Source organism: Dendronephthya gigantea, unplaced genomic scaffold, assembly GCF_004324835.1.
Source record: "Dendronephthya gigantea isolate DGI-Jeju-01 unplaced genomic scaffold, DenGig_1.0 000088F, whole genome shotgun sequence".
Classification (NCBI taxonomy): Eukaryota; Metazoa; Cnidaria; class Anthozoa; order Malacalcyonacea; family Nephtheidae; genus Dendronephthya; species Dendronephthya gigantea.
In genome coordinates, this window is record NW_021163098.1 from 405,724 (window position 1) to 421,698 (window position 15,975).

The following is a 15,975-nucleotide window of genomic DNA, read 5'->3' on the forward strand; positions in this document are numbered from 1 at the left end:
TGAGGCACATGAACATCGTATGCCATAGCTTTAAGAAATGTTTACATTTCACGCATATTAAAAACCAGCTTGGGATTGCAGCCTTCTCAAATGCATTGCGAACCATTGGGTCCCTAGGGTCAGGGTTTCGTCAATTATATTTTGAGAGAATTAGTGTCATATATGCATGGGTATTAATTTAGTTAGTTTAGGTGATAGCGATAATTTATTAAGTATAGGTTAGTAATATTTTAAAAATCTTTTAGATGTAAAATGAATGTGTAATCATCAAATTAAAATAGATTTTATGGTGCAATAATAAATGTATGACCTATCCTGCATATACTTTGATTATATAGGATCACAATTTCGCGTGTCCCTCCCAGAATCTCGAAATCTATGAGAACTATATTATATGCATGATTAAGGATTTTGAGATTCAATCCACTTCAAAAAACGTCACATTCAATTGAGCATATGAGTACGGAGTAGGAGGGTTCATGCGTCACAGTTCTTTTTAGAGGAATTTATGCCTAAATCTAGGATTAAACTCTGAAGTTGTCATTCTATGTCAGTGAATCACTTTTGTAGCCTTTTATTCCATTTATTTCACGCAATGCCATTCTCAGTTGAAGAATAATCATCAAGACGTTTTCAGTGGACATACCGCATATTTTCACTGTGATATTAATATTCTCAGGGCATGCAGCCGGAGCACAAAACTATAGATCGCAAAAACGGTTTGAGCTGTAACCGTTGTTTGCTGCCCTTGGCTTAGCATTATAATAGATATTTACAGATCCATCTAAAATTTTTATCGTGGTTCAGTTTGCGCATCCTTTTGTAAAACTAAACTAGTAGCCAAGCCATGCATGCCATGCCAAAGGGTTGAAAATCGTTATTTGCCGATCACCGTGAGGGAAACGTTCATGGATATTAGTGAGCTCGACGTTGGCCTGGGGCTACAATCCTGGTCAGAACGTAACATTGACGACACTCAGTGTTAATTGCCACTACAGTCAGTAGTCACGGAATATATTTCAAAATTCTCCCCCTTTCCCCCACAAATAAATGTTGGGTGATGTGTCAGAACTCATTCAAGTATTTAGCATGCACTCAACTTTGATTAGGGGGGCGAGGGGGAAAATCGAGAAACAGAAATGTTGATGTTTTGCATAAAAAACTACAAATCATTTTGAGTGTAGTCAATGGTTTTGGCTAGGATTGTAGGTGGTGACGGGATTAGCTTCGGAGCCCCTGATCAACATCGTGCAGGGAGTATACATTCCAAAAGATATTTGGGGAATTGGAACGTACCGATATCTGGTGTCATATCGTCATAGGCGTTGCACTCATTTGGGGGGGGGGGTTGGCGGCACGCGAATGATTTCAGTAAAAGTTACCGACTACCCAGTACCCAGTATAAATTGCATTGCCTGACTACCATTTTCAGCAAAATTTGCCCAAAGTTTCAAGCATCTCTGGGGGCAGCTGCCCTCCTGCCCCCCGTTGTAGGCCTATGATTATCGTACGGTATATATCTATCGGTATATGAAACGTCGGTGACGGTGTCGTTTGCCGCAGGTGATGTGTAAGGCCTGGTTCACACAAGCTCCTAAGAATCGGGGATCCATTGTATCATTTTCCGATAGACAAAGCATTTTGCGCACCAGCGACCTCCGACAAAGGGAATCCCAGATTCTTAGGACAAGTGTAAACCAGGCTTCAGTTTGTGACCGGATGTTGTTTACATTGAGAAAAGAGGGGGTGTCACAGATCTATCCGGTCGAACTCATCGTCACCCCTGATGCTTTTGATTGCCTTCCTTTATCAACTCAGCCAAAATAGAAAGTGTTGAGAGATTTGACAGAGGATCAAAAAGACAAAAGACAGGTGCCAAAATTGTTTGTTTTGAGCCTGCCTGCCTGACTTGTCTTGACGCATACGTGACGAAATACCTGCTAAATCTCGTCATAATTTCAGATTTGTGACCTAACTTGGCTAAGCTTCAACCGGCTTATCTTACAACTGAATAAACGATAGGTTTTTACGATGTACATATATATAGATATGTATTTCGTTTGAATCGTTTCAGTTACTATTTGTACACGAATTGTTAAATGTTTCTCCCACATTTTTTGGGAGAAATATATAAATTTTATTTTCTGTTTTAATTTGCCGATGCAGCTTTGCAGGTGTGATTGCCCGCGAAGGTGACGGCAAGGCAAGGCGCCATTTTGGACGGCGTCTTTGAGTGGTTTTGGGGTGCGTTAAAATAGCGCTAAATATGAGTGTGGATACTGTCGAAATTGATGGTACTTCAAGTCCTGTCGTTGTAGAAGAAAAAGGAGATGAAAGTCTGCCAAAATTTTGCTCCATTTGTACAACCGGCTTTGATAAAGTTGTGCCAAAATTGCTCCCATGTTTACACTCGTTTTGTCAAGCCTGCCTAGAAGATCGGCTACAAGATGATCAAGCGTCAACTTCGACAATGACACCTAGAGCTTCTACATCTAGGTTAAAATGCCCGAAATGTGGTCAAGAATTCCTCGTGCCAAGCAGAGGAGTTGCGAGTTTAATCGATAACCAGTTCATCCTCGAAATTGTCACGAAACCTTGTAGTAGCGAGAGCGAGTCAGAACAACACGTTTGTACTTCGTGCGAAGACAACAGTACAGCCTGTTCGTACTGTCTCAACTGCTCCGAATGGCTATGTAGTGCCTGTGTACAAGCTCACCAGCGTGTACGTATTACCAAGGACCATGAAATAAAATCAGGCGATGATTTAAGAGCAAGCGTTAAAAGTCACAGTCGCAACGAACGTTCATTGTACTGTCAAAAACACCCAAGCGAGAAGCTCAAGCTATTTTGTATTAAATGCGAGCGATTGACCTGCAGAGATTGTCAATTACTTGAACACAAAGATCATCAGTACCAGTTTGTCAACGAGGCCGCTGGCAGATACAGAGATTTCTTTAAAAAACGTTTAAAATCTTTGGAGGACAGAATTATGCCCCTTGCGGAATCCATTGAAGCTGTTCATAATTCATCTACCCATTTAGACCACAAATCAGAGATCGTCGCAAACGAGATTAGGAACTCCTCAAATGAGATAATTAAAGCTGTGAAACAACGTGAATTAACTTTACTGAATGAGCTACAGGCACTTGTACATTTCAAAAGGAAAATGTTGAATAAACAGTCGAAAGATTTGAATTTAATGCAGGAAATTTTGAAACATAACTATGAGTTTACAAAGCATGCTGTCTACCAAGGTAGTGACACATCTTTGTTGACATCTCAGAGACAGCTTGGATCTAGGATACAAAATCTATTGAGTTTGAAATATCGTGTCACACCGGTGGCCCATAGTGATTTGAAGTTTGTTACCGAAGCAGTAAAGCTTTGCAATGCTATCCTCAAAGCTGGTTCTGTGATGACACCATCTAGCCAGAGATCCAGCCTAAATGGGGCAAACATGACACGCAATCCTAATATACCATCCCATCAAAATGGAAGCCATTCTACGATGAAAGTGAACCCGCTACATTCACTAAATACCTTCACAAACAGGCCTGGAATTCAGGCAGCAACAGGCATTAACCCCAAACCATCATCGAAAGTTTACCCTAATGTGATTACTTCTCAAATAGCCATGCCAATTAGATCTGGTGGTGTTTGTTCAACCACTTTACCTTATGCATCTGTGAGAAATACTGCTCCAGGTCACAGTAGATCAAATGCTATACCAGTGTCGATTGCATCAGCATCACAACCATTTCCATCAAGTCCTCAGATTCACAGTGTTTCATCTAGAAGGCTGACCAATCCAGACGTGCCTGGCGTTCCTTTGCGGCATGCAGGGAATTCTGTTGCTGGTGTTCCTAGTTCATCTCCTCCAAATTATGACGCATCTGTTCGGACCATGAGGAAGTCTTCATCGTCTTCTACATTAGAGTTGACAAGGTAAGAATGCAATTATTTTGCTAACTATTCCAAATTTTGGGATATAATTTTGACCAGTGGTTTTTATGTAAGAAAATAGTTTTTTCTGGCTTTTATTGTTTCCAAATCCAGAAATACTACAATTCTGCAATTCTACATGTATGTATAGAATGTATTGTCAGTGTAGGTAGATTATTAGACAAATTTAGATTTTAGGATGAGGACATGAACATCAAAGAGGATGTGAAAATGGCCATGCCATGTCATTTTCATGTCTTCTTTGATGTTCATGTTTTAATGCTAAATCTGCTGCCTATTATTAGCTGTCATCCAAAAACCATGGATTGAGTCTGTTACTTGGATTGATGAATTTCTTCATCTTAGATTTTCATGACTTGCAGTTAGATGATAATATATATTATATATAATATATTTGTCCTTTTATCGATGTTTTCTGCTTTAAAGAAAGTTCAGAAAGTGCATGATAAACTTAGTTGCAATAGATGAAACCAAAAATGCGATTTTGGTGTACTGTGACTAAAATAGCACACTCCCTTTATAGTACAATATTGACATGTCAATAGTGTTTTGGAAAATTATTAATAAAGCATTATTTATACAGTGATATTGACATATTAAGAATGCATTGAAAAAAACAAGGGCCAATACTAAATCATCAATGATAAAAGTCAAATTTAATGCAACACCAGCATTATTTATACAGTGATATTGACATATTAAGAATGCATTGAAAAAAACAAGGGCCAATGCTAAATCATCAATGATAAAAGTCAAATTTAATGCAACACCTTAGGCTTTCATTCAAGATATGACATACATATAATATCTGGATATGACATACATATAATATCTACATATGACATACAATAAATGTGAGTAAAATATATTGCTGAACATATGAGGACACTGATAGAGCAATGTTGGAACAATATCCCACAGGCATTCCTTCTAAATATAGCAGCTTTTTAACAACAATGATTATAGAGGTATGCTGTTAAGATATTAAGAAGCATGCAGTTATACTACACACTCTAGCTTCTTTAGAAAGTTTGGTCATATTTTTTATATATTACTATATACGTTCAATTTGGGTATTCACTGTAGAATTGGGTATTCAATACGTTCATGTATTTAGATATTCGCTGTAGAATGTTTTCCTAGACTGAGTTGCATTTCATAAAATATAGAATAGAATCATTCAGCAGGAACATGAATTTAGTTAAGGTCCACACAGGGGGTCTAAAATGTGGCTCCCCGTAGAGAAATAAGCAATTGCTATTTCGCAATAAAAAATTGTGCCGTTGTGGATGCAGAATAAGCTGGATGATGAGAGAATACGAAATGAGCTTGTAAAGCGTGTTTTTCACTAGACGAATTTATTCGCGCAAAATTGTAGGAAGCATTTCACTGTTTCGCGGCGAATTTTTTCGGAAATGAATCACATATAAACGGATTTCATATATCGCTTCGTCTTAGCGAATAAATTCAGCCAGTGGAAAACGGGCATAAAACATAAGGCGTTTTTTAATATTCCTCCCATATTCGTACAGTGCCATATCACATGTACATACACTGTAACGGCGGGACACGTGGTTTTTTAATTCTTTCATAACATAAAAATAAATATTGCACTTTCATAAAGCAAGCAAGAGTGTTTTGGTTGTCACGACTATTAGAATATTAGAATGCCATGTCCTCGCTGTTTTTAAATGTTTTTTTTTTGTTTAAGCGGAATTCGCATTATGCAATTAACATGACAGTTATATCTGACTTCTGTCATAATTGGAATTAGTGTCATAATAGTTGTCGTCAGCTCTAACAAATAATCCAGACGTCAAACTTAAACTCCACCCTCTTCCTCTTTCATGAATATTTCCTTAATCATTTTAATAACAAACATATCGATGGCAGTTTAACCAAAGTGATTCGGTATAAAAAGAATGGTCATTAAACATATTCCAAAATTAGTAAATATTCCATATTATGTATACTTATATCAGTTATATGCCTGATATTGATTTCAAGAATGAAATATTCAAGATCAATAAAATTATATAAGAATTCCTAATAACTTTTTAATCGTCACGCTAATGATGTGCAAAATGCTACGAATTAAGCTGTGACAAATCTGGGGAAAATTTGGGCTTTTTTCCGGCACGCGTAAGCAATGCATCTTGGGCTGTTGCTTTCACAATCATAATCATAGAGATTATAAATAACACTAGAGAGAGGGGGGGGGGGCATCGAAGAGAAATTGGGAAGCGCGTTAATGGGGTGCAAATCCAAGTCCAGGGTGTTCACTCATTCACGATGTTTGAGGCCAAAATAAGTCGTTTTTGACATTTCAGGATGTCTAAGATAGTAAGACCAGTTAAAAAAAAACGCTGTTTTTCCTCCGGAAAAAACCAACAAAGCGACCTAAAAAACGAATATAAATTTTTAAATACAAATTTTACTTGTTGCTAACATGGTTGCTAAGGAGAAGCATTGATGTAGGACCAGGCAACAGGAGGTACACTAGTATAAAACAGCAAGATCGAATCGCATTACCGTGCAAGACTCTGTGTTTCAACATGCCCTAGCATAGCTCCTGAGACCCACTCATTGCTATTATTTACTGCTCGGGGGGGGGACGAAACCTTTACTTCTATTTGCGGTAAGTTAGAACGGTAGTGACTTTTTACCCAAAGTTTATCATCTTCTTTCAGCGGCACAACGTGTAAAAATGGAACATGATATGTTCCCTTGCAGCGTAGCTAATTTTCCATCGTGATCATCGATTGCAAATAAACAGCCGATGAATAAATTTAGAATCTATAATCTAGAATGTTTTCGATTCGAACTTGTTGAAATAGGCAGATTTGTATCTTCTCAAGGACTTACATAAAACAGGAGGTCTTTCTATGTACGTATGTACGTCATACTGCTCTCTTTCGTGTCGTAAAAATTTATTCTGATTTCATATATCACTGCAATCTTAAATACTAGTGTTTATTACATGGATGGAGGTGTTTTACTGAGAACTTCGTAGAACTCATACGCCACTTCATTCGGGTCTCATAATAATACTCAGTCAAAGGTATATAAAGCTGTACATAACACGTTTTAGTATGTATTTAATATTATACAATATGCTACTCAATCATCTCAATCATTTTCAAGAACGCTTATCAAAAATTTTACTTTTAAGGAGACAGTTGAAAGGGGCCCGGTTTAGTATATGCTCACACTTGCGGTCATGGGATATTCACGATATATAGTAAGAGGAAAATATTATATTCTTCAAAACAAATTCACTGGTAATAGGTTAGAAACTTAAATTGAAGCAAATGACAAATTTGAAATTTGGCGAGTTTCAGAAATTTCTTAAAAATTTTGCTTCATGCAGTATGCCTTTGTTGGTCAATTTTACTTACGACTGCAGTGATTTCGGAGTATAATTCCAATCTAAAATTTGTGATAAGTGGCTTTTAATGGCTTTATCTATAATGAATAAATTCTTCACAAATCGGACGTAGAAGTATTTTCACTTAATAGCTGTATTGAGTGACAGTTGCTGACCTGTAGTTGGTCACGGAATGGAATTCCATTTGTGCATGTGGCGCAATTCCTGAGTTCGGTGTGCGAGTAGTGTTTTGACGCGATGAAATATCCAGTCTTGCATGTACGTGTAATCCAGCCATGCAGGTATTTTACGAGATTCGTGCGTTTTTTGCCAGTCGTGAAAGAGCAAGGGAGAGTGCGATTGGCGAGTAAAGTGCTAGGCTAGATAAATTCCGCCATTTTAGTCATAAAATAGTCGCATTTATCTTTATATAACCAGGGAAAAACTTGTCATAAAGGTGTTTGTAACTAACAGCGCTTACTGCGTGCATTATTACCGCCTCAGATTTTAGGATTCCCAGATCGTGACCTTATTTGGAAATTCGTCGTCATCACTCAAACGGCTTTAGTTGAGGTATTTGACCTTGAGGTTTTACCTTGTGAACAGTATATGCACTTGTTAATTTTGGGATGATACGTACGGTATTTATAATCGTATAAGGAATTGCAAGTATTTCAGGCATTTTCAAACTGCTGAATATGAAAACTGGCATGCTGATCGCGTTGAGTTCTGGGTTTCATAAGTTTAGTTTCCCTAAGGCTGGTTTTCATAAGTCTTGTTTTCATGACTCCATGGTTTTCATGAGTCTGGTTTTCATGAGTCTGGTTTCCATGAATCAGGCTTTCATGAGTCTGGTTTTTCATAAGTCAGGTTTTCATAAGTCTGGTTTCCAGGAATCAGGTTTTAACGATTTTGGTTTTCATGAGTCTGGTTTTCATGAATCAGGTTTTAACGATTCTGGTTTTCATAAGTCTGGTTTTCATGAGTCTGGTTTCAATGAGTCTGGTTTCCATGAATCAGGCTTTCATAAGTCTGGATTTCATAAGTCTGCTTTTCATGAGTCTGGTTTTCATGTGTCTGGATTTCATAAGTCTGGATTTCATAAGTCTGCTTTTCATGAGTCTGGTTTTTATGAGGCTGGTTTCCATGAATCTGGGTTTCATAAGTCTGGTTTTTATAAATCTGCTTTCTTGAGTTAGGTTTAATATCGTACTTTATCAAAAAATCTGGAAATACTCTTAAGGACATTTAAAATTATATATGCATCATTGGCTAGTAACAAATCAATTTCGCTGATGAGTCGATGGTGGTGATTGGAATAGGCATGCTTTGGCGAATTTATAATTTTATTTTTTGACCAAATAAACACTTATATAGGTACGAAATACGTGCCCCAATTAATTCTTGCTGTGCGCCTATAGAAGGTCTTAGCCTATAGAACGTTTAGTTGCCATTTCACTGACCTTTTCATTTATATATTTTTACATATTTTAAAATATATACACATGGGTAGTGTCGCAGCTCCTCGCAAGACTGATATTCATCGGCTGAACAGTACAATACATTTCTGTTTCAACGAATAGCATAGCTTCGTTCTTTAGAAAGCATAGAAAAGCATTATCCAATTGGACGAAAGCTTCCGAGCTCTGCGACATGTCCCTTTCCCTTTAATGTCGAAAATAAACATGCAAGTATAGCGTTATATTGTAAAGTGTACATGCTCATTGTGAAAAAGTATTTTCCACTGAATAAAAAACCTCATAAGTCTCCAACTGCTGGCGTCTAATTCAAATTAACACAAATGTAATTTGATTGGATAAAAGCATCGTTTATTTTCGTCTATATGCGCAATGACAGAAAAGTGTTCATCTATTAATCGACAATGGATTCCTCACCCGTAGAATCACGCACATGTACGCTTATGTTATGTTATAGTAGCTTTTTATAGCTAAAAATATGAGTAGGTTTCTTTGAGCATTGTAGGCGTTGGTTTGGTTGGGCGTCAGCGGAATCTATAGAATGCTTTGATACTTCAGTGGCAAATGATACAAAATTTCGCAGATTCATTGCTAAGCGCTATCAACACATACAGTAAACAATTAATTATTAATTCCCGCAAATTATCGTGTCTCTATTGAGTTGAGATCCTCGCTGGGGTCTATGACGTCATACGACATAAAACCCAAGAATCGTCTTTGTTTCACCAGATGATAAAAGAACTTTCTCTGAAATGTGGTAACTGCATGTCAACTAGAGTATCTCTTGTCTGTATGAACATTTCAGTCGCTCCTTTGGTCATTGGGTGGAATCATTATTGGAACCGTTATGAAATATATATATGAACTATCGAGAAACATAAAAGGCGTGCCTCTGTCGGTGTCAACATCTCTGGGCAAGCTGCCCAAACCTTTTAATTTCGCTGTAAGATATGACAGATGCGCGACATAAGGAAATGACAAACGGATTTCCCTAGCGCGGTTAACCACACAATTAAGAAATTCCTGTGTGGCGCCGCAAAGTCTAGCCGCGTGGGATGTGTTTGATAAAACAGCTGTCATATTGATATGGGTGTCCCAGCAACCATCATAACAGACGCGAGGACACGTCATCTTTGAAAATTATCAGGATAGCCAACCCTTGAAGATTTACGACGCATTCTATAATTTCACACGAAAGAATTTTCTGGCATAAATTTCCCTACTCGAAAATAGAAAAAAAACTTGTTTTGAAACAGAATGACGTCATGAGGCTTCTGGTTTCCTTGGTTACTATATGCCTTTCATGAAAATATTCGGTGTAATATTGCGAGATATGATTTCTCTGAGAAGCCTTCTAGGAAATGAGCCTAGCTTTAGGTGGGTGAGGTTTCGGGCACCCACCACACACATTTCCCATAGTATCATCCGGCAGAAGAGAGAGCGTGCAGTGCGTCAGTTAAGTCACCATTGCCTGTATTTTACAATCCCTTTTGTGAGTATTGACAATTTAATGCAGCTGTTGTTTTAAATAAAATGCTCTGAAAGAATAATACAAGACAAAACTGACAATTCAAAAATATTTCTATTATCTGCACAAAAGCGTGTAGTTTCCTCAAAAAATGGCTTGTCTAAGCAAAGGAAACAGTCAAAGAGGAATTGGTTATTATTGTTATATTTCATTATTTTTTGTTCCTGTTTTCTCTCTGGGTTCCTCCTGCGCAGAAAACAACATACATGTGCACGCACCTATCACACGATTCATGAGACTAGACTCGTACAAACCTTTAAACTATTGCGTCTGCGAGCTGAGTCCTATTCATTCATAATATTATTGTTGCATGGTTTTTTAGCTATTCTGAAGGATATATGATTTTTTTCTATGCCTTAACTTACAAAGTACTATTAAAATATATCAATCATGCCTCTCATGGATCATGCCAAGAAACATTTTTAAATTCAACTCTATAATTGTGTCACACTTTTGGAAAAAATAATTTTTCACAAAGGTCCTGCAATCGGAATCGACATGCAATTTTAAATGCAGATGAACAGTGTTTGACAATGTATTATCAGGCAATCCTACCACCTCTTAAGGCCCGCTTACAGTTCAATGCGATTTTCTTCTTTTGATAGATGCGAACGAGTGAATTAATTACGAATGCTCTGGTGTGTACGAGCTCCTATTTTAACATCAGTAACTAATTCACTCGTTCACATCTATCAAAAGAAGTAAAAGGCCTTTATATTGCCAATGTCGCTTCGATACTGGATAATGTCTCGTTGCCGATGTTTTTTTACCTTCGCATTAAACTAGAGGACAGGAAGACACTTCAGTGGACTGCGTTAAAAAAAAAGCGTTTTTGCTCAGCTTAACCGGGAAAGAAATATATATCTATCTCGGCAAGTTGTTAGCTTAATTGTATGATAACGCAGTGACATATGCTGGCACAAATATACAAAAAAGATATCCTTTCCTTTTCTAGTTCGCAGACGTCAAATATTAACAGCATTTTGACTAATATATCGCGCGAGGTTAGAAGAGACAATCCAATATCATCATCGCACAGCACTGAGCATAATTCCTCGCTCCTGTCAGCAACTCTCACTCGAAACCAATCATCGCCTAGTCCACTTTCACCCAGTCTTCCTAAGCCCTCGCCAAGTCCGTCCCATTCATCAATGAGTCCCTCGCAGTCCTCACCGAGGCCCCTATTATCCCCGACGTCCAGCAATATACAACCATCACCCGTACCTTCCCCACTGCCTACGTTCTTAAGTATGGATTTTCGCGAGGCGAGTGGCATTAAAATTAAAACGGAAAAAGATCAGTCTCCGCAAGCATCATGTACTGCTGTGAAACCAGTAAGTGAGGAAAATTTGTTAGAATTGTGCATGTCTTATGAGTAAACAAACTTTCAAACAGTATGTAAGGGCTGTTTACATGATTATGCTTAGCCAAAATTCAACGAAGGGTGAGATGATTTTGAGGTATTGAAATGAGTATATAATATGATCCTGGCAGTGGTTAGTCATCCTAACAATAACATGTGCTTGTTTTGTTTCACTAATTTTAATATCTCCCCGGGTAACCGGGCTTTAATACCTGAATCCCGGGTAACCGGGCTCATGTGGACATCCCCTAAAAGTCGTTTCTGTCTGGTGAGTAACTAACATACTAGTAGTAATAGTAATAGTAGTAACAACAGTAGTAATAACCGCATGATGTTTAATCACCAAAATGGAATAACTCCAAAGGATAACACTCGTTACTAAATCCCGTTCAACTCTATAGTTTTATAAGCAGATGATATGAATCACTATATGTAACATAGCGTCAAATGTGGTATAACAGCTGCCTAAATTAAACAAAAACACTTCTCGACCTGAAGGCCTTGGTCAGGAGAGTTAGTAACTCTCATACTAACTCTCCTGACGAAGGCCCTCAGGTCGAAACGTCGAGAAGTGTTTTTGTCACTTTCAGGCAGTTGTTATACCACATTTGATGCTGTGTTATTTGAAGACACTGCAACGATGCTCCCTGGTTATATTGGAATATATATAATATACATTAATAAATGATGATTGAGTATTGTACTTTATTGGATATATAATTAAATGCTGATGGCGGTGAATACTAAGTAAAAGGTGCATGAACAATAAAGGGATTTAGTGCAGTGATTGAAGTGACTGTGTAAAAGAGAGCCCCTCGTGGACGGGGGTATCTCATTAGTTGTCGTGCATTGCAGGAATATATATTACATTTTGTCCTCAATAGGAACCAGGCCTACACGGTTCGTGTAGTTTTTCATCAGGTAAAGGGATTCCTGATTTGTGTGCCTGTGGTCCACCATCGAACAACAGTAGTAATGAAGATTGGTGTGCTGTATGTCATAATGGTGGTGAACTATTGTGTTGTGATACTTGCCCTAAAGTCTTCCATTTGAACTGTCATGTACCCTCACTAACATCTACACCCAGGTTTGTATTCTGCATCGTCATACTTACGATGTAGAGAACATTTATCATCATTGCCACACTGCGAATTAATTAGGACACCATATACAAACAAATGACGTGATCTATATATCTATTATGAAAATTTTATTCCTCAGTTGTCTTTCTTGTTTAAATTTAGTTTTTAAAACAGGCACCATAACAAATTTCAAAATTCGCATTGACTTTATCTTTCACTTCTAACTATTCAGAATATAAACCCTTACAAAATTACGCAATGGGGATTCCTGCATGTAGAGAATTAATTCCAACTATCGATTTTACAGGATCCTAATAAAAATTGACCCGAAATCGTATATATATAACGCTATAGGAATTCCTATTTGAATTTAATATTCCTATTGGAATAAGTATATCTATTTATCTTTACCGTGTCAAATTTTTCAGTGATTCCTGGAGTTGTGGCTTGTGTGAAAGTTTGGATGGACCAACACGTAAACATACAGGTGCAATCAATGATTTAATTTAAACGAGTTATCTAGATCAGATCTGTACTATTTATTGCATGAACAAGAAGGAAATAGGCTGAGTTTTGAAAAAATGAAAAACTTGAACCTTAGATGTAGCTCAGTTGGAAGAGCAACTTGCCCGGCTGGTACTGAGAGTAGCTAGCACTGCCCTACATTGATTTCTTCTTCATGCATTAGAGAGTTTTTAAGGTGTATTATTCGTTTTTTTTGTTTTACTAATATAATTTACTGCATATGAAACGTTTATTGTGGCATGCCAGAGAAGACCTAAGGTAGGGCTGCTACTTACTATCCTTAAAAAACCAAGTCAAAATCTGCTTGTACAATCCTTTAATCTGACTTAATCACAGATCGGCTTAACGTGATGACTGTAAGCTATCAATCGAAACTGAAATGAAGTTGTATTATAATGATTATTTTCTCCGCAAAGAACTGAAAAAGGCAGTAAAATTGAACAAAATGTTTTATGAACTGTTTGCTGTAACAAAACGGGTTTATATGCTTGTGTGATAAACGTCAGTGTTTATAAGCAAATTACGATTTTTTGGCATTTCACCCGGCGAGAAATGGTATCTAGAGGGTAGATAGCCTTAATTTCAAGTTGAAATTATATGGAATTTATTTGGGTATAGATTCCACCTAAAATTTAGGCCATCGCTGTAGCAATCATGCAGCAAGCATGGTTGTATCATTCATCGGCACTTTATTATCTTTTCAATTTCAGACATGCGAAAAAATGTTGCTGGCTCTATTTTGCCATCCTGATAGCATTCCATTCCAAGACAAAGTGAGCAAGGCGGTAGGTTTATAGGAGCCTTTCGGTTGAAACGTAAAAAACTCTAATTTTCGTGGGACAAATGTAAAGCAGTCTTTTCATAATAAAAAACCTCGCCTCTCAAATGTGAAGCAGTCTCCCCCTACGAGAAGGCCCTGGGTACGAGGCTACTTCCCAAAATTCAATAATCCCCAACGTCTAATTATAACCAGCCCTGCCTGAATACACCTTCAGCCCTCTCTTCTCTGTTAGGCCATCCCTTCTCTAGTAAACTCTTTCCCTATCTATAATCTGGTCAAGTACATAAAGCGAAAATGTCGTTGCAAATTATATGAGTATTTTCGCTAGTTGATCATATTCTCTTTAGTTCCCTCAAAATCTGTCGGAGTTAGTAAATTCCTTCGAGGGATGAAACTCTTTATCTTACCGCACCCATTGATTTAGGTTCCGAATTACTACAAAGTGATTCAGAAACCAATGGATCTAAGCTCTATCAAAGCAAAACTTCAACCGGTGCATTTTGAACACTACAAAACCGTGAGCGAGTTTATTGCTGATTGCCAGCTTGTTTTTTCCAACTGTGCTGTTTTCAATGATGTAAGTACCTGGTTTTTATCGTTGCTTCTCAAGTTACGTCCTGCTCTCGACGAAATTTAGTTCAGGCTGCTTTCCACTGTCGCGTTTTTCGTATGCATTCGTTGACCCATTTGTAAAATAATAACAATTTGGATGCATTTAATTTTTTTCTCGCGTAAAAAAACGCGACAGGCCGGGGAAAGCAGCCCTTAATCTGGAAAATTTGTCACTGCAACTTTTCTGCATCAACCCATCTCTGATTTCCACGCTGGATAGCGCTATATTCACCATATTAACGCTCCAAAACTTAACAGTTCGGTATAACATGACTTGAACATAATGTTTCTAAATTGAGGATTTCTCTTAATAATTGATAGGCCAAAATCTTTAGCTTTATTGCTTTACCAGCATCTTTACAAGGGTTTAAAAAGTGGTGATTTCATGGATACCGCTATGACCAGCGCCTGGTCATTAAAAATTGCATTCCGTTGCTATTAGCGTAACCAATAGGACATTCAGTTTCAATTTTTCCCGCAGGCTGAGTCGGAAGTTGGCAAAATGGGCAAAAGGTTGGCAGCAGATTTTCAAAATATCATACGACAATATGCAGACAGCGAAGAGAACTATGAACCGGCAATGAAGAAAAGAAGAGAGGATAATATTTAAATACACCCGTTTATTTGGCCATTTGCGGGAATGAAAGTTTTACCTCAGCAGAACGTAGCATCATGATTAAGCCTGGTGGTTCTCATATATCACCGACGGTCGGTGATGGCCATTGGTATTGTCGGTGATCACTGAAGAAAAAACCGCTTTGTTATTTTGTATAAATTTTCTTTGTCACCGGCCACAAACAATACATCGCCGACTGTCGGCGACATATTATGAGAATGAGGCCTAAAGTGCGGTTAACCTTTTTAGCAGTTTCTCACCAGATTTTTTGCGGTAAAACATTGATATATAAGGGAACTTTAAGGCCGTTTTCCACTTCAATCGTAGCGAAACGTAGCGTATCTCATTGTTTTAAAGTCATTAGTTCTGATCGAATACTTCGGAAACAAAGAAATACGCTACGTTACGTTACGATACGGTTGAAGTGGAAAACAGGCCTTAGTCGTGACTACGAGTACAAGATTCGTCATTTTCGCGTGTTGTTTGCTTACGCCATCATCCAAAATTCGTAGTCGTCGAGCAGTATGATTTTGTTCATTAACTTCGTATTCAAAACCCAAGGACAAAAAACGAGTTTCGTCAGATGGCGCAGGCAAAAGCGCCGAGTTTGGCGCGAAAATGATGAAGCATGTACTCGTAGTCACAGATAAAGCTCCCTAT

General features: G+C 37.8%; 1 protein-coding gene across 1 annotated transcript; it reads left to right on the plus strand.

The window, feature by feature from the left end:
* Positions 1–2,121: 2,121 nt before the first annotated feature.
* Positions 2,122–15,692, plus strand: LOC114533241 (E3 ubiquitin-protein ligase TRIM33-like). Its single transcript, XM_028554742.1, has 7 exons — positions 2,122–3,945; positions 11,292–11,670; positions 12,584–12,786; positions 13,210–13,289; positions 13,943–14,091; positions 14,512–14,664; positions 15,181–15,692. The coding sequence occupies exons 1-7, from the start codon at positions 2,267–2,269 to the stop codon at positions 15,307–15,309; spliced, it is 2,772 nt and encodes a 923-aa protein (XP_028410543.1). The 5' UTR covers positions 2,122–2,266; the 3' UTR covers positions 15,310–15,692.
* The last annotated feature ends 283 nt before the right edge of the window (positions 15,693–15,975 follow it).

Coding starts and splice junctions, on each gene's coding strand:
- LOC114533241 (XM_028554742.1), top strand. CDS start 2,267: ATGAGTGTGGATACTGTCGAAATTGATGGTACTTCAAGTCCTGTCGTT. Junction 11,671..12,583: donor CATGTACTGCTGTGAAACCA/GTAAGTGAGGAA, acceptor TGTCCTCAATAG/GAACCAGGCCTACACGGTTC. Junction 12,787..13,209: donor TCACTAACATCTACACCCAG/GTTTGTATTCTG, acceptor CAAATTTTTCAG/TGATTCCTGGAGTTGTGGCT.